At 40.1% G+C, this 23,903-nt stretch overlaps 1 protein-coding gene and 1 long non-coding RNA gene across 7 annotated transcripts in view; one reads left to right on the forward strand and one right to left on the reverse strand.

The window, feature by feature from the left end:
• Positions 1-12,132, reverse strand: part of BOLL (boule homolog, RNA binding protein) — a 60,643-nt gene extending 48,511 nt beyond the window's left edge. For all 6 annotated transcript variants that reach the window (XR_005385171.1, XR_005385169.1, XR_005385170.1 and 3 more), the window contains exons 1-5: positions 11,994-12,132; positions 7,835-7,978; positions 4,941-5,032; positions 3,095-3,149; positions 1,090-1,165 (exon numbers count right to left, since the gene is read on the reverse strand). Coding sequence is in view for 3 of the 6 variants with exons in the window: in XM_038585265.1 (XP_038441193.1) it covers positions 1,090-1,165; positions 3,095-3,149; positions 4,941-5,032; positions 7,835-7,978; positions 11,994-12,014 (388 nt within the window). In the remaining 3 variants the exon portion in view is untranslated. The remainder of the gene's footprint in view (positions 1-1,089; positions 1,166-3,094; positions 3,150-4,940; positions 5,033-7,834; positions 7,979-11,993) is intronic.
• A 634-nt stretch (positions 12,133-12,766) lies between these two features.
• LOC119867925 lies at positions 12,767-16,284 on the forward strand. The gene is made up of 3 exons (XR_005385177.1): positions 12,767-13,024; positions 13,352-13,443; positions 15,930-16,284. It is a non-coding gene; the product is annotated as an uncharacterized LOC119867925 (long non-coding RNA).
• The last annotated feature ends 7,619 nt before the right edge of the window (positions 16,285-23,903 follow it).

The raw sequence follows: 23,903 nt of genomic DNA on the forward strand, positions 1-23,903 counted from the left end.
CAGGTGCCAAACCGCTGAGCCACCCAGGGATCCCATTCCCCATATTTTGTAAATCTACTTTTATACCTAATATTTATTTGCAGAAAAGTATAAAGAGCTTTGTAATCAACGTATCCTGGATTTGAAGGCTAACGTTACCATTTGGTTAAGTTATTTAACCCTATACTTCTCAAATTTATTCTTTGTTTGCTTTTACCCAAAGCAACTTGTAGGTTGTAGTATGAACATTACTACTTATATCTACTGCTGGTAAAACAGAACTGTTATTACATGTTACACTTAACCCTTGGAACTAAAAAGAAGTCTTAACCTGCTGAGGATACTTCAGCTATCTTCTAAATTAACAAATAACTAAGTCAGAATTAAACTTGACTGTTAACCTCTAAGTCAAAAATAGAACAGTCTAAATGAATATAACTATCAATTTGTTAATATACAATAACCACCTTATGTTTTAAGCATCCCAGTAGACACTAGGACAGTTAGAAATAAGAAAATTTAGTTACTAATTTAATGTATCTCCTTCTGCCAAAGACTATTATAGAATTTGGTAAATATTTAGGTAATAAGCTAACTCTAAAGATGCCTAATATAATAAATAGGAAGAGTGAGAAAAAAAAGTAGAGTTGAAAGCATTACAGAAGTTTGAAGAAGACACATAACTCTGACAATTCTTAAAGCTTTAGGAATTGTTCCCTCTGATAATTATGACACAACTATTTGGGCTACAGTACCTACCATGCAACTAGGGTTTCTGATTTCGGTTCTATATTTTTACTTTCAGTATTTTACATTTAATCATCTTTGCAATTTTAAATTTATTTTTATTGTAGAAGAGTTTTCCTTTAAAGATGTAACTATATGATATATATATAAACACCATTATTTATGTAAGATTTTCTCTGCCCCCCAAAAATCTAACATATATTTATTTGTGGTAAGAAATATTCATTTGATCACCAATTTTGCTAAAATAACTTTGTTAAATGAAAGAAGCCTGATATTTTAATGAAGATCTAGAAAAAGTCTAATATTTCAAAAAAGAACCATGCGAAAACATTGAAAAATACATTAGTTATCAATACATACGAGGGATTCCTACTTGTTGCTTTCTTATTGCTGGACCAATGTTCAATTTCTTATCCTTATAATTAAGTTTTTCAGCCTAAAATAAGAAAAAAAATTATTATCTCAGTATTACTGTTTTATAAAATCAATAATGAAAAACTAGTGAGAAATGATTTTTAAAATTCAGATTATAATAGTTTTTGAAAGCATCTAGGAATATTGGAAAGGGCAAAGTCTTTGGCTATTAAAAGATCTGGATTTGAATCTTGGTTCCAAAGCTCTGACCCTAGTTCTTTAATTGGAATACAGTCAATCCTCTATTCATAGATCCCATATTTGGGAATTCATCTATTCACTAAAATATTTGTAATCCCAAAACCAACACTTGTAGCAATTTAGTGGTTATTGGTGGACATGAGCAGAGAGGTGAGAGGTTGAATTGCCTGACATACATAGTCCCAGGCTGAGGTCAAATAAGGCAATGCTATGCTATGTCTTCGTGTTTCAGCTCTTAAACAAGAGTTTGTTTCATGTTCTGTTTAGTACGTGTTTTTTTTGCGTTTTATATTGGTGTGTTATTTTTGTGTTTTATGTTGATTTTGTTACTTTTTTAAAAACTGGGCTATTTAAAATGGCCCTCAAGTGTAGTGTTGAAGTGCTGTCTAGTGTTTATAAGCACAAGAAGATTGTCATTTGCCTTATGGAGAAGATGTGTTTTAGATGGGCTTCATTCAAGCTCGAGTTATAGCGGTGTTGGCCAGGAGTTCAAAGTTAATAAATCAACAATATAAATTTAACAATGTCCTTAAACAGAAAAACACATAAGAAAAGTCATGTACTGATTGGTTGATAAAAATAATGTAACCAGAAACTTGTGGGAACCTAGTCTTGTACTTTTCTAGGAGCAATAGTCCAATATTTGCAATTAAGTGTTCATGGTGACTTTATAGAACATAACTACTAGGAATAATGAGGATCAGCTGCATGTGATTTAATAGTGTACAATTCAAACTCTATATTTTCCTAAAAAAATTAAATGTAACATTTGTCAAATATAAAGTTATTACACAGAACTGCAGGCTATAGACTTTTTCTATGAATGTTGTTAGTTTATATAAAGTTTTTCAGAGGAGGAAAATAATCTCAGATAATTTCACTCTAGGAATCCATATTTGTAGTGTTTTTAGGAATTCCAAGTACTGTTAACACTTCAGAAAAGATATTCCCAACTTCTTAGTTTAAACAAATAAAGGAAAAAAACATATTACAACTTTACAAATATAATTATGTAATGATTTGGAATTTTTTTTTGTAGATAAAATTTAACCTTTTTTTTTTAAATCTTTTTTTTTAAAGATTTATTTATTTGTTCATGATAGACACACAGATAGAGAGAGAGAGAGAGAGAGAGAGAGAGATAGGCAGAGACACAGGCAGAGCAAGAAGCAGGCTCCATGCTGGGAGCCTGACATGGAACTCAGTCCCGGGTCTCCAGGATCAGGCCCTGGGCCTAAGGCAAGTGCTAAACCGCTGAGCCACCCAGGGATCCCCCTTTTTAAAATTTTTTAAGTAATCTCTATACCCAGTGTGGAGCTCAAACCTCAAGATCAAGAGTCACACACTCTACCAACTGAGCTAGCCAGGAGCCCCTGTTTAATCCTTTTTTAATTCAATTTTTTTGGAGACCAATGTCAATCTTGAGATGCAAATAAGTTAAAATTTTTTTCCTAAGGACACCTGGGTAGCTTATGGTTGAGGGTCTGCCTTTGGCTCAGGGTGTGATCCCAGGATCTGGGGATTGAGTCCTGCATTGGGCTCCCTGCAGGGACTCTGCTTCTCCCTCTGCCTGTGTGTCTCTGCCTTTCTCTCTGTGTCTCTCATGAATAAATAAATAAATAAAATCTTAATCTTTTTTTTTGGTAATCGATCATTGTACTAGAACACTAACAATAAAAAAAAAAAATCCTAAAGGATTAGTTTCAAAGAAGTTCCAAAGAATGGAGTTAAATACATTAAGAGATCTTACCTCTTGTAAAATTTTTTGTGCATCTTCTTGTGTTTCAAAAGTGACAAAACCATACCTAAATAAATATATTAATTATTTTCTTAGAACATTACATTAGAGTTATATTAAGATTAAATTTCTTTTTCTTTTAAGGATGGGCCACTGTAGGAATAAGCAGTTTTCTCTGGTGTACTAGCATGCAAAATTTAAGAGAATCATTCAGGGCTTAACACTGTCACCTCCTCTCAGAGACACTAAAATTAAAAAAAAAAAAAAAAAACAACTCAAGATATCTTGAAACAGTTTCAGATCTGAGCTATAAAGGCAGGAAAACATGAAGGATTCATGTTCTACCTACAAATTAGGATGCAATAAATTTTAGTACAGAGCAATAATCACCTTTTAAAATAATAGAAATTTAGCTTAAATAGGAATGAGAGTAAGAAAAAAACTTAAAAATTTCAACACAATGCAATTTTTTATATTGGTAAATGAATGACAGATATATTATTTATTATTAGCACATATAAACTGATAATGCAATTACTAATATTTCTCAAATATAAATCAATTAAAAATATGTACATACCAGATTTCATATCTACTTCTCGTGTATAATTATTACCTTCAGAGTACAATTCATATGATGTTCAAGATACAAATACACTGTGTATGCAACATCCAAAAAGCCAACATAGACAAAAAGATATGAAAGAAATAAAAAGAATATCCCCCACCCCCCACAGCATAATTTCTACTTAGACGATTTAAGGAAACTATAGTAGTGTTAAATATCTTGACTGCTATTTTGATTTTTAATTATTATATAAAAAGTTTACTTTTTTAACAAAGGAATTTCTTATTTTTTCTATTTGCCCAAACATTAAACAAGGGATAAGGAAATATTTTTACGTAATTTTTTTGGTAGAACACATACACCACCCAGTGGAAAAGGCATAAAATACAGTTTACATGTCAATGTGTTTTTCAATGGTTAAAAAATGGAGATTACCAAAATATTGCAAATTCTATTAACCTAATACAAAAGGTACAATCTCACTTCATCCTATTTGTCAGTCTGAGGAAGTATCTCAATTGTTTAAAAATAAACTTTCTGCAGGATCTCATCTCTTCCAAAGTGCTTATCTGACATACTTAAATGTTGTTTCCCACTAGTATAATTTTCTATCCACCTCACTGATCCTTTCTCTTATGTCTATAAATATGTATGTCCTGCCTCTCTCTCAAGAAATCAAACACAATCCTTCACTGATCTCTACTATCTTACCCATTTTCTTTAACTTTGCTGTCAAACTTCTTAAGTGAGTAGACTATGTATTCTCTGAAATTTGGCTTTTGTATGTACCAATCCACTGAAACAGCTCTAAGGTCTTTAGTGACTTGTAGACAAATACTACCAATTTATTCTCAATTTTCATTTGAAACCTAACTAGGTATCTGAACCAAAACCTACAGACATTTTTTGTGTCCATTTTTTTTTTCAAATAAAGCTCTCTCTAGGCTAAAGCAAGCATACAAATCCAAAAGTATTTGATTTCTTTAGCTTCTGATTCCTTAGCTACCCAATATTACTCAACATTAATAGCTTGCTACCTAACACTGAATGGTCCCTCAGCCCATGCAAGAAAAACTTCCTAACAAATTAAGGATTATTATAGTGTTCCCCTCCTCCTTCAAAATACACACACACACACATACGAAATGGGAGATCAAACGTAGGAGGAAAAGAAGAGGGCATGAAATTCTCTTTTGAAAAAATGGAATCAAAGTAAGTTATCGTGCAAAACCTAGTAATCCAATAAAAATACAATTGTTAATTCTATGTACTTTCTATAGTGATACTAACCCTTTGGACACTCCAGCTCTGTCATTTACAATCTTCACTTCTTTTACAGACCCATACTGGGAAAAAAATTTTCTTAAATCATTTTCATTTGTCTAATGGCATAAAAGGAAAACACAAAAAATATTTTTAATTGCTAAAAAATGAAACAAGTCTTATGCTTGTTTTGGAGACAGAAAAGATTATAAGCAATAGTAATGTGAATATAAGAATGCCTCAGCATAAAAACAGTACATAAACCACTAAATTATTAAAATCAATGTAAATATATTGCTTTATGCAGTAACTATGTTGTTAAACTATTACAATAAATAAAAAACTTTTCAGTTGAATTACTTTAGAGCCACAAAGAAAGTCCACTAATATTTAAAGAAATTCTTGTTGGTTAGTTTTTAAAAAATAATTTGAATTGGGCATGGCTGTAACTATAGTAAGGGCATATTGCTATTGGTTCTTAAGGCTCAGAGAGCCCATGATTGTGGCAGTGGAACTAGGATGTTCCATATATCCTAGTTGAGGCATATATCAGTCCCTCTATTTTAATCAGCAGTCTCCAGAAAGAGTAAGGTCTAAGGAAAGGAATATATTTCCAAAAGTACTTGAACTAAGTTTGTGATACCAATAAAGTGGTTACACGATTTAAAGGTTTTAAGATAGTTTATGTACTCAATATACATTTCAGCTAAATAATGACGTTATGATATTCAAAATAAAAATCTGAGTCATTATTAAACTATAATGTACAAGATATCTACAAAGATGGCTTTAATTGAAATAGTCTCTCAATAGACTCATATCATCTTTTCCTAGAGTATTCACACTAAATTCATTGCTATTTCATTTTCTAGCACATGTATAATTACTTCATGGGGGACTTTAAATGTCTTTAGAAAAAAAATTTCTTTATATACTCAGAAAAAGACATGCCCAATGGCAGGAGGCTATGCCTCCTGAGTTCCACTGTTCCCTTACTACTTACATCATCGGCTATTAGTTGGTAATGTAAAGCTGCTAAACTGACTGATGACAAATACTAAGTTAATCTCCTGAGTTCCACTGTTCCCTTACTACTTACATACATCATCAGCTATTAGTTGGTAATGTAAAGCTGCTAAACTGACTGTTGACAAATACTAAGTTAATCTCAGAATAACTAAATACCTCTTATTTCAATAAACTTAAAATGGAATCAATGCCAGAATAAGAATTTCTATTAAATATTTAAAAACAAATTAATTCGGGACACCTGAGTGGCTCAGCGGTTGAGCGCCTGCCTTCGGCTCAGGGCGTGATCCTGGAGTCCCAGGATCAAGTCCTGCATCAGGTTCCCTGCATGGAGCCTGTTTTTCTCTCTGCCTATGTTTCTGCCTCTCTCTCTCTCTGTGCCTCTCATGAATAAATAAAATCTTAAAAAATAAAATAAAAACAAATTAATTCAAACTATTCTCTGATAGAAGAATCACTAGTTCAGTTTTGTAGCTCTACTTCTTAGTTGAAAAGTAAGGAGACAGAAAGGCAAGATGATTAAGTATTATAAGAAGGATGTACAGTAAGCTTCTAAAAAGTTTTAAAGTTTTAAAAAGTTTGACACAGCTTGTTACTACAGTAAACTATTTCCTTGTTGTCATTTGTTTATGGTTTTGGAAAACATCTAAGTATTAGGGAGGGAACCCTAGCAAATACCTGAAATCTGTCACTGCATTTTTAACAATGGCCTCCAAAGTTCATAATGTAGCTGATAGAATTCAGTAACCTAGAATAACCTAGCCATACAAATGTTTTGATTTAATGAGGATTTATTTTAAAAATATACTGTTTGTAATATAAATTCTGAACAAGAATACTAGAATATTTTCCATAGAAACAAAATCTTTTTTAAAATAAACATTTCATTAGAAATCATTTTTATTTTTAGTGAACCAATCACACACTTAAGAACCATTATTCTGACAAATACAGTGAGTGTAACATTTCTCTTGAACAGAAAAAAAGTAATTTCACCCTAATCTTGGAAGACTGATTACAGACAGGGAAATAGTAATAAATTTTGTACCCTAATGGCAAAAGGATATTTTTAAATTAAAAAAGATAACTATCCCTGTAATTTCCAGTACATAAAATGGAAGCTTGGAAATCCTATAGATCCACTTGGAAGTAAGGATATTCTACTTAAAATAGCCATGCAGGCCTTTCCTCTAAGTGTTTACTTCCACCTCTGAAATGGTGCTGCAAAACATCTAACAACAACAAACTAAGCCTCTCTGAAAGAATGAAATGGCTGATTACATAATTAAAATACATTAATGTTAAGATGCTTTATTCTGATAAGGTTACAGGCCTTTTTTTGGTGACCAAATTCTAAATTAGGTGGCAGAAAGCGATCTGTGAAAGATGGAAGTTAAGGAGATCACTCAGTAGGAACCTGAGTAGAGTAGAGTAGAGCTCAGTACCTCACTGAGTAGAGCTGGGATAAACAAACAGGATTTCATAGGACTAAGTTTTGTGTTTTTTTTAATATTGAGTCTTTTTTGAAAATTATAAACATGATTATTTGATCTATTGGAATACTATGTAATAAAGTATAATTAATGTGGTATGGTGAAGAATATGAAACTATGAGTCAGAATACTGAAGTTCTAGTCTTCACTGTCACTAATAAGCTAGGAGCCTACAGATATGTCAATGAGCCTCAATTTCCTTGTATGTGAAACTGGACAATTACATATGTTCTATTTAACCTACATTGTTATTGAAAAGATTTTTTATAGTAAGACAATGTGAAACGTACTAATAATTATGCAATTAGTAAATATTTTTGTAGTTGTACAAAGTATTTCTGAGAAATAAAATAACTTCTATTGCAAAAAATACACTACGTTGCATGCATAAATAGGTACCTTAAAGTCAATTCCTCCTACAAAGATGCGATTAGGGATCACTGTTCCATATCTTGGGGCACTTGTTGGGTTATTCAAAGGCACAGGTGACACAGGATTAGGGGATGGAGATAATGAATCTGTTTGCGTCTGATTTGATGTTTGCTGTAAAATAAAATTCTTTTAAATTTTTAGCATTGGGTATAAGTTTTGATGCAGGCTGAAAACATGTATCTCTCAAAAAGATGAGTCACTTAGGCAAAATGTGATATTTTAGACTTTAATTTTATTCTAATATGAAAATTATAGTTAGAACTAATAACCCTTTGGAGCAACAAAAATATGGGAAATATAGAATCTATTCCACTACAGAGAAAATCTTAAATATATTATTTAAATATACTTATGTTAATTGTTTATTAAATATATTATTTAAATAGTATAAATACTAAGGACATTAAACTCAAAAAAGAAGTTTGAGAAAGAGAAAAGCAGACTCAGACAGCTGGGAACTGGCTTGGTTCTGGTGTTGTTAGGAGTTGGCCTGGAACTCACAGTAAGATTGTGGTGTTCTCTTGTTAACAGACTCGAGGCAAAGTTACTCTGTGATTGTGATGGATCACAATAAAAACAAGATCACTCCATGGTCATGGCTGAACCCTGCATTGTCCAAACCACAAGCATGACTAAACACCCCTCTATCCTGGCTGATATATGTTACTACTCCTTCTTTATCAATCACAGGTTTGGCCTCAATCTATTTTTCTTACCTTCTAAATAAGAATTAACAGACCCAAACCTAGAATTACTCCCACTTTCTGACGATATGAATTTCAGAGTAAAGCCCTTCTTCCCTAAATGCTAAGAAGAGCTTAATACAAGCCTAAATCCCATAGTGAGTTCTTTTCTAACACCCTCTTATGGAGAGGCTCCAGGGTATATAGCTCTTCCTTGTGGCAACAATTCAATAGACTCAACTTTACTTAACTACAGGTATGCTCCTGGTAGTCTTTGGTCAAGGGCACTGACAAATTAATACATTCTGACATTCAAGTTCACCATTATCTAGCTCTAAAGTCAAAGTTTTAAATGCACTTGTCAATTTGAACTGACTTCGTAAAAAAAGAAATGTATATACCTGTAACTCATAGGTATAAATCTGTATACCAAAGAACTGAGCTCAGTACATATATGTTCACAATTCTAAGTTGGGGGCCTAATTTAGATTTTAATAAATATATATTAACATATAAGCCTTTGTACAATGGCAAGATGGTAGACTCATAACATATATCTGAAAAAAACAAGACTTGAGAATAGAATTTTGAAGAGAAACCAATTAAAGCGCTTGCTAATTACTTTCCTTCTGGGCACACTTAAAAAAGACTTCTGAGACAGTCTAATATACTAAATGAGTGCTTCAAAAAGCTTGAAGTCCATAATTTCAATTCTCTGAGAAACAAATACATGAAAATGAATCTCTAACTTAGATAATGGACTTCTTTTTCATATTTGCTCTCCTCTCTCACTTCATTGGCCAATAAAAAAAAACCCTAATCCCCAAATTAGCCTCTGTAAGATATACAGAGAAACGACTGAGCCAGTAGTGACTACGGGGCTGTACGCTGAACTTTACTGGGCTCTATCTTGCATCTAGTATTAAGGGGGGACAAACAACACATATTCCCTAATAAGGGAGTTCATAAAAACACCTATTAAGCCACAGAAAAGTTATTACATTTAATAATTGCTATGCTGCAGTTTCCAACTAAAGAAACTGGGAATCCAATCTTAACAGCATCCTCTCTAGGCATTTGGAGGTTATTTGTAACTTCAGTCACAAATAGTGACTCTGTGGTGCAGAGAATGGATAATTTGATGCTTACGTTTATTTTTCAAGTGGGATTTGCATTGCTAGATGTAATAGTACAGCTCTAGTAGTTGTACTTGTCCGTTTAGAGAGTGTAGAAATTATGTATTTGCAAAATTAAAAAAATCAGCCTCTATGAAATTTTCCTCTTAAAAACAAAACAAGTTCAACAGATGAACTTGTTTGTCCTCCAATTTGTTTAAATAAAAGTTAATTCCATTATGATAGATGACATGAACAGAAATGAACAGAGTGCTTTATTTCCAATCTTGAGAAACTAGTTCAATGATACCGAGAAAGGAAAAACATCAACTTTTGTTTTTCAACCCATTCACTTCATTTTCCAGTTTCTAAGGCTCCTGCTGTACTGTGGGTTCCAACTGCCTTATTTTTCTCCTTACCACCTATCACTTTCCAATATGCTATATTATTTACTTGTGTTTATACTGTCTATCCCCTTCCACTACAGTCCAACGTTTTACACGGGAAGGGATTTTTTGCCTGCGGTGTTCCCTGCGCATCTGAAGTAGAGCCTTCTTAGCAGGTGTTCAAGAAATATTCGTTGAACACGTGGATAAATGGATGAATCATTTACTCCTGCTCATATCACAACCATTAGGCTTAAGAAAACGATATGAAAACAGCCTAGGACGTGTTTCAAGGTTAGCAGTGACAAGGCTCAAGCAGAAGCAACATCTTAATTCCTTAGAGAAGCTGAGCGATGAAAAGCGCATAGTGAAATAAGTCAATCGGAGAAGGACAAACATTATATGGTCTCATTCATTTGGGGAATATAAAAAATAGTGAAAGGGAATAAAGGGGAAAGGAGAAAAAAATGAGTGGGAAATATCAGAAAGTGAGACAGACCATGAGAGACTCCTAACTCTGGGAAACAAACAAGGGGTGATGGAAGGGGAGGTGGGCGTGGAGTGGGGGTGACTGGGTGACGGGCACTGAGGGGGGCACTTGACGGGATGAGCCCTGGGTGTTATTCTGTATGTTGGCAAATTGAGCTCCAATAAAAAACAAATTAAAAAAAAATAAAGAAAGAAAAGCGCTTAGGTAGGTGCTGTTATTTGGTCAGGAATGGGTAGGAAGTCTAGCGAAACTCCCAGCACCAGTTTATTAACAATTTCCTCTCGGGGCGCCCGGGTGGCTCAGGGGTTGAGCGTCTGCCTTTGGCTCAGGTCGTGACACCCTGGGGCCCCGGGATCGAGTCCCCCATCGGGCTTTCCACAGGGAGCCTGCTTCTCCCTCGGCCTGTGTCTCTCATGAATAATAATAATTAGTAATAATAATAATAATAATTATTATTCCTGTGAGGCGATGTGCCCTCACGGACTTCTTCCCCTGAGGGTGAACCTCGCAGCCCGTCGTCCACTGTGCCGACGAGGACGACAGGAAGAGGGCAGGCTAACCGTCGCGGTCACGGCCTCGGCGCTCCTTCCCCTCCGAGGCCAGCAGGCTGAGGCGCTGGGGCATACGGCCGCGGCGACAACTTCCTCGGGCTCTCTGGGGTCATCGTGGGCTTGGGCACCGACGCGAGGGTCCCCCCCCTCCCCACCAAAGTGCGGGAGGGAAAAGAAGGCCAGCCAGCGAGAAATTTTGCCCCGCAATCCCGCCAGCAGCGGTGGCGGGAACCCTCAACGGCACCGACCCGACGTCGGCCTCGAGCGCCGGCAGCGCCCCCGGCCCGCACGTGGCGCGCGCTGATTGGCTGCCAGCGGGGCGCGGGGCGGGGCTCCGCGGCGCCTGCGCGCGCCAACCCCCCCGCCCCCCAGCGCCTCGGCTCCTCAGGCCTCGGCCGGCGCCCGCTCCTACCCCGCCGGGCCCTGAGGGTCCCCGGGCCGTCGCGGGCCACGGTGCCCCCCTTCCCCCGGGCCTCTCAGGCCTTCCGGTCCCCACCGGCCCGTCGGGGAGGCGCGGCGTCGGCCGCCCTGACGACCCCTCGCGGTCGGCGGCGGGGCGGAGTCCGGCGGAGCGAGCGTCGAGGACGCCGCGGAGCCCGGTTTCGGCGGGAAAGCTGTTTCTCCGCGCAGCCCGGCCTGGCGCACCGGCCGCGCCCCCCGCCGCCTCCCGAGGCCCCCGGGCCGCGCGGTCCCGCCTCCCCGACGCCGCGCACGGCCGGCCGGGCCTGCAGGCGGCGTGCGCTCCGGGTGGCCGACGGGGCGTCCCGGCCGCGTTCCTCGTCGACACGCCCGCGGGCGCTCGGCCGCGCCGCCCGGCCCCTCGGGAAGGGCGTCCACGCCGCCGCTGCCCCTGCGGCCCGGGGGCGGGAGCGCGGGCGGGGGCGCGGGCCGCCGTACTCACCGCTCCGCGCTCGGTCTCCATCTTCCTCCGCGCGCTTCAAAGCCGCGGCAGAGGCCCGGGGACCCGAAGTTTGAAAGCGTCTTCACACCGAGGAAGCAGCCCCGCGCTTCCCGACGGACGCTCCCCCTGGCGGCGACGGCGGCCGCGGCAGCTGCAGGGGCGCAGGCTCGGACCCGGGGCCTGAACCCGCCACCCGGGGGGGTGGGGAGGGGCAGGCGACGTCGCCGCGGGCGGCGGGGCGGCGGGGCGGCGGGGCGGGCGGGCGCCGCAGGCCGGGGAGCGGCGCGGGCGGGCGGCTTCGGCCGCGGCCCGGGGTCGCCGAGCGGGGCCGTCGGGGGGGCGGGCGTGTGGGGTGCGGACGAGGGCTTGGCCCTGCCTTCGGGCGGCCGCGCAGGGCACCATGCGCCGCCCGCCTGGCCGTGCTCTCCGCGGCGGGGCAGAGCGGGCTGTGGCCGGGCGCCTGCGAGAGGCGGACGTGCCCTCGGGCTTTGCTGAGGAGCAGGAGGCCGGCGGGGGGCGGGCGCCCGGAGACGAGGGCGGCTTCCACAGCCCGGCCCCGACCCCTCGGCCCGGCGCGCCGCCCGCGGGGACTCCGCGCTGCACCTGCTGTCGCCGTCAGTCATCGCGGGCGGGCGGGGCGGCGGGCGGCCTGGCGGGGCCCCGGGCGGTGAGCGGTGACGGGGAGAGCGCCCCGGGGAGGACCTGGACGGCCGCGGAGACGCACTGACCTGGCGGACCGCGCGTCCTGGCGGGGGCTGGTCCGCGCCCGAGCCCGCTGCTCGGCCGCCGCCGCGTGGGCAGCGCAGGCCCCGACGCCTCACGGGGTCGCCCTGGCCGCAGTTCCGGGGCTTAGCCGTTCGGACACGTTCTCCTTAAAAAGCAGCAGCAACTGTCGGGACTTCTGTCCTCTCAGAGCACTTGGACGGCGGCTGATTTTACTTCAGAGATGAGGACTTAAGACGATGCAGTGTCTTTTAATCTTCTCAGAGATGAGATCTTTATATCATTTACCAAAAGTAAAAATAGGAAATGTAATTTTTATTTTTCTTTCTTTTTTTGGGGGGGGGGAGGGCACGGTTCAGCTAAAGCCCCCTAAAAGTCCTTATACATTTGTACGTGCACTTTAAGCTCACTTCCGGCTTTGGTTTCTGTGAAAACAATACAGACCTAATCAGATCAATACATTCCAGAGCGGAATGATTTCACCGTTCGGTAACATTAGAACTGAACTTAGAGTGGTTTGTGTTTTGTTGTGTTTTTTTTTTTTTTTTGGTACGAGTAAGGGTGGATTTGAATAGCTATTAACCATCTTCTCTTTTGTTCAAGTCTTTTTTGACTGCAAACCTTTATTTTTAAAGACTGTCTTCACCATCGTAGGTGTTCAGCCTGTGACACACAAATTGATCAACCCGATTTAGGGAACATTGACTATATTTCAAGACCCATAATGGTAATTCTCTGTTTAGCTTTTAACTCTTTTAATTCCTTTTTTTTTTTTTTTTTTTAAGATTTTACTTATTCATGAGAGACAGAGAGTCAGAGACACAGGCAGAGGGAGAAGCAGGCTCCATGCAGGGAGCCCGAAGGGGGACTTGATTCCAAGTCTCCAGGATCAATCAGGCCCTAGACTAAAGGGAGGCGCTAAACCACTGAGCCACCCGGGCTGCCCAACTCTTTTAATTCTTAAAGCAAAAAGCATTTTTGGTTTTAAAACTTGGTTTAAAACACATGAAAGTATACGAGTCAACTTCTAGACATTTGTAGTGTTCCTATTATGTGTAGTACCTAATGCTGTATGTTATGGGAGGTAAAGAAGATGAACAAGATCAAATCCTCATCTTGAGTTTTTTTTTTTTTTTCCAACCTAGAAGGGAAGAAAGGACTAATGGCTCAAAATAATTACAGCTAGCTATAATTCGTAAGACACAAGCAGAATAGGTTTAATGATATATGAACTGTGATCAAAGATCTGTAGGAGCACAGAGGACAGCATCGTGGAGTACAACGTCCAGGGCTGGGTAAGGGCACCACCAGGCTGAAATTCTGATCTGGATGGGAAGGTGAGAGGAAAGATATTGAGCCCTTCTCATCTACCCAGGCGCTAGACTAGGCACAGTCTTTTTTAGTCTCCTTAGTTACCATTCTTTCTCTCCGAAAGTCTGAGCCTTAGAGAGGTAAGAGGGACTCGTGTAGTTCCATTGCTAGTAACTGGGAGATGCAGTTTTCAAAACCTTATTCTATTGGGCTCCATTGCCCTGGCATGTGCCTTCTGCCATGTTATTTATACTGTGGTAATAATGACTTACGAGTTTTATTCTAGGGCAGCCCAGGTGGCTCAGCAGGTTAGCGCCGCCCTCTGCCCAGGGCGTGATCCTGGAAACCTGAGATCAAGTCCCACGTTGGGCTCCCTGCATGGAGCCTGCTTCTTCCTCTGCCTGTGTCTCTGCCCCCCCCCCCCCCCCCCCGTCTCTCATGAATAAATAAATACAATATTTTTTTTAAAGAAAAACCATTTGCAAAAAAAAAAGTTTTATTCTAGAGACCTTTGCAAATAGATGACCACTGATGGCTATTGAGTCACAAAGTTAAATAATCAGAGCCAAATTTTAGGAAGATGTCCTCAGACCAGAGAACAGTTTTTAAAAGACAGGAAACAGAAAACTGAATTAGGAGCATACTGCTCTAGTGAAAAATAACAGAGGACCTAAACAGAAGTGGCAGCTGTAAGAATAAAATACTGGGAAAGGGTTAAGGAGAAACCAGAGAACTGAGACTCTTGGACATAGTGATGACGGGGAGGGATTGGCGAGGATGGTTTTAGAAGTCTCAAGTTTCAAATCCTGGAGATGTCATTGACAAAGATAAATATAAAAGTGCAACACATAACAAATTGCAAACCTAATATCCCGTTTGTTTATATTTTGTGCTGGTATCCCAACGTCTCTCATCTTTTTCCTTCACAAGTCTGTTAAGAGCATAGTTCTTGTTTCAGGGATTTACGGAACCCTGCCCTCCTTCTTGCTTGCGTTCCCTTACTGGCAGTTCTTCCATTGCTGCCCCTTGAGTTTTCCAGCCACAGATTCTAACTCCTGATATCTATTTTAGGCAGTCCTTTTCTCAATAATCCTTTGGATGTGTTCTCTAGATAACCATTTGTGGGCCTCCTGTGAACCAGGCTTTACTTTAAGGGAGGGGATATGGCAGTGATTAAGACCTGGTTCTTGCTCTCCAGTAACCTGTGGTCTAGTGCAAGAAGGAGCTAAGTAAATAGAAAGTTTATACGCTCAATGTGCTAAGTGTAGCAGTAGAAGAGTTGCCAGGTGCAGAGACAGCTCGGATCAGGGAGTGACTTGGTAGATAAAGCAACAAGAAAAGACATGTTTAAAAGATGCCTCTGTTCCCATTTTATTTCTCTTGTGTCTATGTCTATTAACGTATTGTATTTTGGAGGATGATCAGATGCTTTCTTTTTCTCTATGATGGTTGGATATTTGAAATAGAAGAGGTGAGGGATTAGACTTTTAAAAATCTGTCTTAAGGAAGCAGAGTCCAGTTTAGATCTCCGTTTCCTTTACAGAATGTAATACATTTAGAGAGGATGTTACAGAGATGGTCTAGACTGGAACCATAACTGATTTATTAGAAAATTCATTATAAAATTGTTTTACTTGGTTATGCTGTTTATTCTGAGCAACTACTTAGATGCAGGAGTATGCAATATAGAACCAACTATGCAGCATAAAGTAGGACCTCAGTAAATGTTTATAGAATAGAGACTAAATGAACAGGCAACTCTCACCCCACCCTTCATTTTATCCCCATCCCTTACCATTTTGCTCTTACTTCTGGAATAAGAATGAAAAACAGTCATCATCAGAGAATCTTTTTCTTGATTCACTCACACAAATATGGTTTAATAATTATACATGTTTTCAGTTGCTTTTCAGGGGAAGACCTTTTGTTTGGAACATCCCACCTGCAAAGTCCTTTGAACATTCTCAGATATTGCCTTAAGAGCAAACAGTAGCACCATATATATACAAAAATAAGATGTGCAGCAAGACTTCAAGAGTGATTGCTCAGAATATATTGTCCACTTGTGGACTCGGTCCTGCAGTGTTTGCCTTGGCTTGCCCCTTTATTTTACCCTTACCTGCTGTTACCTTCAAACTACCAACGGCTGTTTTTGTTTTTTTGTTTTTTAAGATTTATTTGAGAGGGAGAGAGGGGGAGCATGAGCAAGGGGAGGAGCAAACAGAGAAGCAGGCTCCCTGCTGAGCAGGGAGCCCAACACAGGGCTCCATCTCAGGACCAAGGGATCATGACTTGAGCTGAAGGCAGACACTTAACCAGCTAAGCCACCCAGGTACTCACCCCCGACTTTTTAAAGATGTTTTAATTGATGTACTGCTGTTTTTTTTTTTTTTTTAGCTTCTTTCCATTCTTACTCATTTTTAGATGTTATCTTTCTGGGAGGAAAACGTTTTCTTTGACCTTCTTAGAGTTCCTGGCTGGGTCTGAAAATTAAACTGGCAAAGAGAGGGATCCCTGGGTGGCGCAGCGGTTTGGCGCCTGCCTTTGGCCCAGGGCGCGATCCTGGAGACCCGGGATTGAATCCCACGTCGGGCTCCCGGTGCATGGAGCCTGCTTCTCCCTCTGCCTATGTCTCTACCTCTCTCTCTCTCTCTCACTGTGTGCCTATCATGAATTAAAAAATAAAAAAATAAAAAAAAATAAACTGGCAAAGAGAGAAAAGCATACAAATTTTACTGTATTTTTACATGTACATGAGGACCTTCCTAAGGAAATGAAGACCTCAGAACTGACCAGAGCAGGAAGCTTTTATACCTTTTAGACAAAGAAACAATACATTTATGAGTAATTGCTAAGATGAAGGACTTTAAGCTAGAGATAGTAAATGGTAAAGAAGTAACTAGGAAGATAAGGGTTAATTTAACAAAAGGTAAGTTTGCAGATTCCTTTGGTGCCCTGTCTTGGGGCTGGTAAGAGTCTGTATCCAGTAAAAGAATTTATTTCCTGCCTTTAGGCACAAAAGGGGGAACTTTTTCTGTATTCACTGCTTCTTAATTGCCTTCAACTGAAAATCATTAGTATGTCAAAGAGGCATATTTTGGGGTGACATATCCTGGTTTCCTTCAGATGCATGAGGTATTTTTGGGTACTATCATGACACCTCTTAATTCATTTTTCTCCCACCCATAGGCATCTTGGCAATGCTTCATGTTCTTAGTGCCCTCCTATCTATGATGTTTTAAACATCTTTGTGTAAATATTCTTTTAATTGTCACTTGTCCACTCCTCCAGCAACTATGTTGTTTTTGAGTAGTGGGCAATTATTGCCTTGGTACACTCTGATCTTTTGAATCTAAGAAAGGCTGCATGTAGTGTTACATGGATTACTCAATACATAAGGGTGTAGGGCCAAAGGAGCTAGCTGGGATGAAATCCAGCCCTTGCTGCTCCACTCATAGAACCATGTAGCCACAGGCCCCTCCATTCAAAGGGAGTGCTTTTTTTCTAATTCATAGAAAGATGCCGAATGGGCCAGTAGCAGCCCTGCCTAAACATAGCTCCTGTACTGTAAGATGGTGTCAAGAAACCCTGGTTTATATTCATCATGTTTTACTATCATATTCTCAGATATCACTAACTGCTTGACATTTGGAAAAATATTCACCTTGGTGAATTTTGGAAGTGGGTACCTTGGGAAACAGACTCTGAGATTTGCATGCAGAAATTTTGGGGAATCTGAGCTTGGGAAGAGTACCTGAGAAGAGTGAGGGAAGCAAGACTGGGCAGAAGAAATTGAATTGTGATTTTTGCAACAGAGTCTCAAAGTCTAGGATGACCTTCAGAGTTGTCCCTAGAGACCAGGGTCCCTTCCTCCAGCCATACCTGCTCCTTCCCCCATACTTTCTATCCTCATCCACCTATCTATAGACTTTGGGTGCAGGCTGCTCCCAGACAGGAGTCTGGACTTCGGACAAGATGACTCTCTTTGGTTGAGGCCAATTTCTGGAGAGGAACTTAGCTGAGAACAGCCCACACTCCCAGCATCTGGTGAAACAATGGCTTGGTCTTGAAAGGGGAATTGGGCCAACCACAGCATCTACAAAAGTGAGTTCATAACCATCAAATGACTTTTTCTCTACAATAGGATTAATTATTGAATTCAAATTAATTGAATTTAGTTTGCTTTTGATTGAAGGAAAACATGACAAAAACAGAACAACTCCAGGAAAAATTCAAACTTGTTTTTTTTTCTTAAAGAAGGCATCTCAGATTGCAGGAAGGGTGATCTCAGGAGCACAGATCTGGTAACTAAGATTGTGACACTAAAAGTTTAGGTTGCATGTTGTGTTTAATGATTGCAGGCTAGAGAACAACTTTCTTTTTTTCTTTTTTAAAGATTTTATTTATTTATTCATGAGACACACACACACACAGAGGCAGAGACATAGGCAGAGGGAGAAGCAGGCTCCATGCAGGGAGCCCGATGGGGGAGTTGATCCCAGGTCTCCAGGATCAGGCCCTGGGCTGAAGGCGGTGCTAAACCACTGAGCCACCTGGGCTGCCCAGAAAACAAATTTCTATGAGTTTGCCCTCTTTTGGTGCTATGCTCAAGAAAATATGCATATTGGTCATTATGGAGGAAATATAATTAAAATGCAAAATCTTTTCCCAACTCAGGAAACCTCTCCATGAGGGTAATAAAGACAGAAACCAGTTTCATCATTGAATAAGCATGGACTCTGTGGTGCACGTCACAGGCATTCCACTAAAATATTGCAAAGACAAAACAAAGAAAGGAGTCTCACCCACTTATATTGCCAAGTAGACACAACCTGTTACATCACACATAGATTAGTTCATTCTAATCTCACCTGGTGATTGTGGAGTCACCATCTTATTGGCTTTATAGAGAGGAAAAATAAATCTCATATCTTTATAAAAGGAGGTCGTTTTTCAAACTGGAGTAAGGCAAACATCAAAGTTAGGCTCTTCTTACTGAAACCAGGAAATAGGGGAACTATCTCCCTTGACGCTTTCATTTCAAAAAATGATTTTTTCCCCAAAATTTTATTTAAATTGTTAGTTAACATATAGTATAATATTCAGGAGTAGAATTTAGTGGTTCATCACTTACATATAACACCAAGTGCTCATCATAACAAGTGCCCTCCTTAACACCCATCACCCATTTAGCCCATCCCCTGCCCACCTCCCTCCATCAATCCTATTTGTTCACTATCATTAAGAGTCTCTTATGGTTTGCTTCCCCCCCCCTCTCTTTTTTTCCCTTCCCATATGTTCATCTGTTTTGTTTCCTAAATTCCACATAGGAGTGAAATCATACGGTATTTGTCTTTCTCTGACTGACTTATTTTGCTTAGCATAATACAGTCTAGCTCCATCCATGTGGTTGCAAATGGCAAGATTTCATTCATTTTTTTAAGGTTTTATTTATTTGACAGAGAGAGCAGAGCAGGGGGGAGGGACAGAGAGAGAGGGAGAAGCAGACTCCCCACTAAGCAGCGAACCCAACTTGAGGCTCCATCCCAGGACCCTGGGATCATGACCTGAGTGGGAGACAGAAGCTTAACTGGCTGAGCCACTCAGGCACCCCAGTTTCATTCTTTATGATGGTCAAGTAATATTCCATTCCATTCCAAGTAATATTGGGCACTTGGGCTCTTTCCATAGTTTGTCTATTGTTTTGTTTGTTTTTATTTATTTATTTTAAAGATTTTATTTATTCATGAGAGACAGAGAGAGAGAGAGAGGGAGAGACACAGGCAGAGGAAGATGAAGGCTCCCTGCGGGGAGCCCGACATGGGACTCAATCCTGGGACCCTGGGGTCACGCCCTGAGCCCAAGGCAGATGCTCAACCACTGAGCCACCCAGGCATCCCTGTTTGTTTGTTTTTAAAGTAGGTTCCATACCCAGTGTGGAGCCCAATATGGAGCTTGAACTCATGACCTTGAGATTGAGACCTGAGCTGAGATCAAGAGTTAGACTTAAAAAATTTTTTTTTAAATTTATTTGAGAGAGAGAGTGTGTGCACAAGCACATGAGAACATAGGAGCAAGGAGTGGGCTACAGGGAGGGGGAGAATCTCAAGCCAACTCCAAGCACAGCATGGAGCCTAACCTAGGTCATGATCTCACAACCCTGAGCTGAAATCAATTCTTAGGCACTTAGCCTACTGAACCACCTAGCTGTTCCTGGTTTGGCTGTTGTTGATAATGTTGCTATAAACATCAGAGTGCATGTACCCCTTCAAATCTGTATATTTGTATCCTTTGGGTAAATACCTAGTAGTACAATTGCTGGATTGTAGCTAAGTTCTATTTTTAACTTTTTGAGGAACCTCCATACTGTTTTCCCGAGTGGCTTCACTGGTTTGCATTCCCACCAACAGTGTAAGAGCATTTCCCTTTCACCATATCCTTGTGAACACCTCTTGTCTCCTTGTTAATTTTAGCCATTTTGACAGGTGTGAGGTGGTATGTCATTGTGGTTTTGATTTGTATTTCCCTGATGATGACTGATGTTGAGCCATCTGGATGTCTTATTTAGAAAAATGTCTGTTGATATCTTCTGCCCATTTCTTAACTGGATTATTTGATTTTTTGGGTGTTGGGTTTGATAAGGAAAAAGCTAGTTTTTGAAGAGACATTCCTAAGTTGTGAGACTGGCAAAGAGACCTACTTAGCCCTAAAGACTTATTTACATTTGAAAAGAACAGAGAAAGAAATTCTGGGGGTGGTCTGTTTAAGGTTGGATCTCCTTGAAGCACTGAAAAATTTGAGAAGCAACCAAAATTCAAAGTTATTATTTAAACATCTGGAGTAGGAAGAGAAGTGGAATAGCCAGAAAGGAAGCCAGGGATGTAAACAAGAGCCATGGCCACATGTGCCAAAAAGCCTAGACCCTATTCAGCTGGTACTGGGAAGCCAATAAAGCTTCATAGTGGGGAGTCAGACTTGTATTTTAGGTAAATCCTTCTAGCTATGATGTGAAGGGAGTATGAATATTAGAACATAATATGGTATCAGATCAGAAGAGATAACCCAGAAGTAGACTGAAATACATGTGAGAATTTAACATATGACAAGAGGGATAATTCAGTTCGGTAAGAAAAGATTAATGAAGAAAATAAAAGCGGCCCACCATCTTATTTTTTTAAAAATTTATATAAATGTATACACATATAAACTAAATTCAAAAATAAAGTATAGAAAGGCCAAATACTTTAATGTTAAAAAAAAGTCTTGCAAGAAAAGGTAGGAGATTACATGTAAAACCTAGAGGTCGGAAAGTATTCCTTTTCTTTTTTTTTTTTTTTTTTAAGGATTTTATCTATTTATCTAACAGAGAGAGGGAGAGAGAGAGCGTGAGTACACAAGCAGCAGAGTGGCAGGCAAAGAGACAGGGAGCAGCAGGCTGATATGGGCTCCATCCCAAGATTCTGGGATCGCCACCTGAGCCAAAGGCAGACGCCCAACCAACTGAGCTACCTAGGCGCCCCTTGGAAAGTAGAATAGATACCATAATGTCCATAAACAATAGTTTGGAAAAAATATTAAGGCTGATGACATAATAAGGATAACATCTATAATGTACTGGTTGGGTTCTCTTGAGAAGCATGTGGAATTAGAGGTGAAAGATTTATTGGAAGTAACACTAATGGAGGGAAAAGGGAGAAGCAGGATTGGGCAGGAGGAGTTCAGATACAGACTTGACAAAAACAGCAGGTGTAAAATATGTCTCCCCACCTCTTCTTTTTTAGTAAATCAAACAAAGACACACACACTTTCTCTACACATGTGCATGAACACACACATGATTGTACACTGAAGCTGAAGAACTGCTTTAACCTGGCAACTTAGGTTGTTAATTTGAGTTACCTTGAAAGGAGTGGGAGGGTTAATGTGGGTGGAGGAGGAAAGAAGTGTTCAAGACAAGTAAAAGAAAAAATTATACCAAAAGAAGCATGCATTGATCACATTTATGGTGTCATTTCTAAACCTAGCAAGAAAGGCAGAATCAGAGCCTTACATAAGCTTATAGGAAAGAAATAAATGAGAAACATATATCACAGAAATAGAAATAACTATACATAGTTTTTGAATATCCAAAAACATTTTTAGCTTTTACTAGTTTAGTAGATGCCAGGAATGTTTATTTGCTATATAAATCAAGTAGTATCTGGCCATATGGACCAACAACATGCTTGTAGAAAGCATAGAGCTTTCAGTAAACTTATGTATCTGTATCTGTTAGGAGAGGCTCGGTTATACTATAGTAACAGATGATCCCCAATCTGAGGGGTTTACCACAGAGGTTGCTTTTTTGCTCATGTTACACATCCATTGTAGATTGACTTGAGCTCTGCCTATGCCATTTTCACTTAGGATCTAGCTTCTATCTGATGACCAATTAATCCTGTGGCAGAGGAAAATGAGATCATGGCTAAGCATACACTGGCTCTTGAAGCTTCTGTTCATCTTTCATTGGATAAAGCAAATCACATGACTGACGCTGCTGTCAACCGATTGAGGCATAAACCCTTCCGCAGGGAGGATTAGTAAGCATCCCTTTGAGTATGAAGGTTGTCTTTAAAACAAAGAGTGTTAATGAAATATTTCCATGTGAGTCATACCTAATGGATATCATTAATGACTGGTGAGTAAGGAGAATTAATAAATAAGAGGAGTGCCTGGGTGGCTCAGTCAGTTGAGTGGCTCTTCATTTTGGCTGAGGTCATGGTCTCAGCATCCTGGGATTGAGCCCTGAGTTGGGCTCTGCTCTCAGTGGGGAATCTGCTGGAGGATTCTCCCTTTCCCTCTGCCCCTTCCCCGACTTGCCCACATGCTCACCCTCTCTCTTTCTAAAATGGATAAATCTTTAAAAGGGAGGGAGTCACCTGGGTGGCTCAGTTAAGTGTCTGCCTTCAGCTCAGGTCATGATCCTAGGGTCCTGGGATCACGTCCCAAATGGGGCTCCTTGCTCAGCAGGGAGTCTGCTTCTCCCTCTATCTCTGCCTGCCCCCCCCCCCATGCTCTCTCTCTCTCTCAAATAAATCTTTAAAAAAAAGATGAGAAGTAAGAAGAGTGCTTGGTTGGCTCAGTTGGAAGAGCATGCCACTCTTGATTTCAGGGTTGTAAATTCAAGCTCTACCTTTGGTGTAGAAATGATGCAAGAAAGAAAGAAAAGAAAAGAAAGAAATTTTAAGATGAGAAGTAAGAGAAAATACTTTTTCTAATGCTATTTTTTTCTCATCTACTGAGTGTACAGATAAGAAGTACTCCTTTTGATTTTAGTTTCAATTACAGATCACACATCATTCTTTACATTTTCAGTGAACAACAAAAACCTCTTTATTTTTAAAGATTTTATTTATTTATTTATTTATTTATTTATTTATTTATTTATTTATTTATGAGAGAGAAAGAGAGAGAGAAGGGAGGAACACAGGCAGAGGGAGAAGCAGGCTCCATGCAAGGATCCTGATGTGGGACTCAATCCTAGGTCTCCAGGATCACCCCCTGAGCCAAAGGCAGACGCCCAACCGCTGAGCCACCCAGGCATCCCAACAAAAACCTGTTTAATCCATATTTTGAAGATAGGAAAAATTATATGGAAAAGATAAGATTCTATTATATTCACATATTTTATTTTTCTGATGTTTAAAATTATAGCTGTATGTTTATGAGAAATATAACATCTATCAAAAATCAGAAAAACAGCCTTTCCTTTAGGTAGTTCAAAAATAATGATGTTTAGTTTTTTTCCCTAGAGTTTAAGTATAGCTCATAGTTTTTTTCCCTAGAGTTTAAGTATAGCTCATATATATCTTCCAAATAAACTCTATATGCAGTTAT

Source organism: Canis lupus, chromosome 37 (assembly GCF_011100685.1).
Source record: "Canis lupus familiaris isolate Mischka breed German Shepherd chromosome 37, alternate assembly UU_Cfam_GSD_1.0, whole genome shotgun sequence".
NCBI lineage: Eukaryota > Metazoa > Chordata > Mammalia > Carnivora > Canidae > Canis > Canis lupus.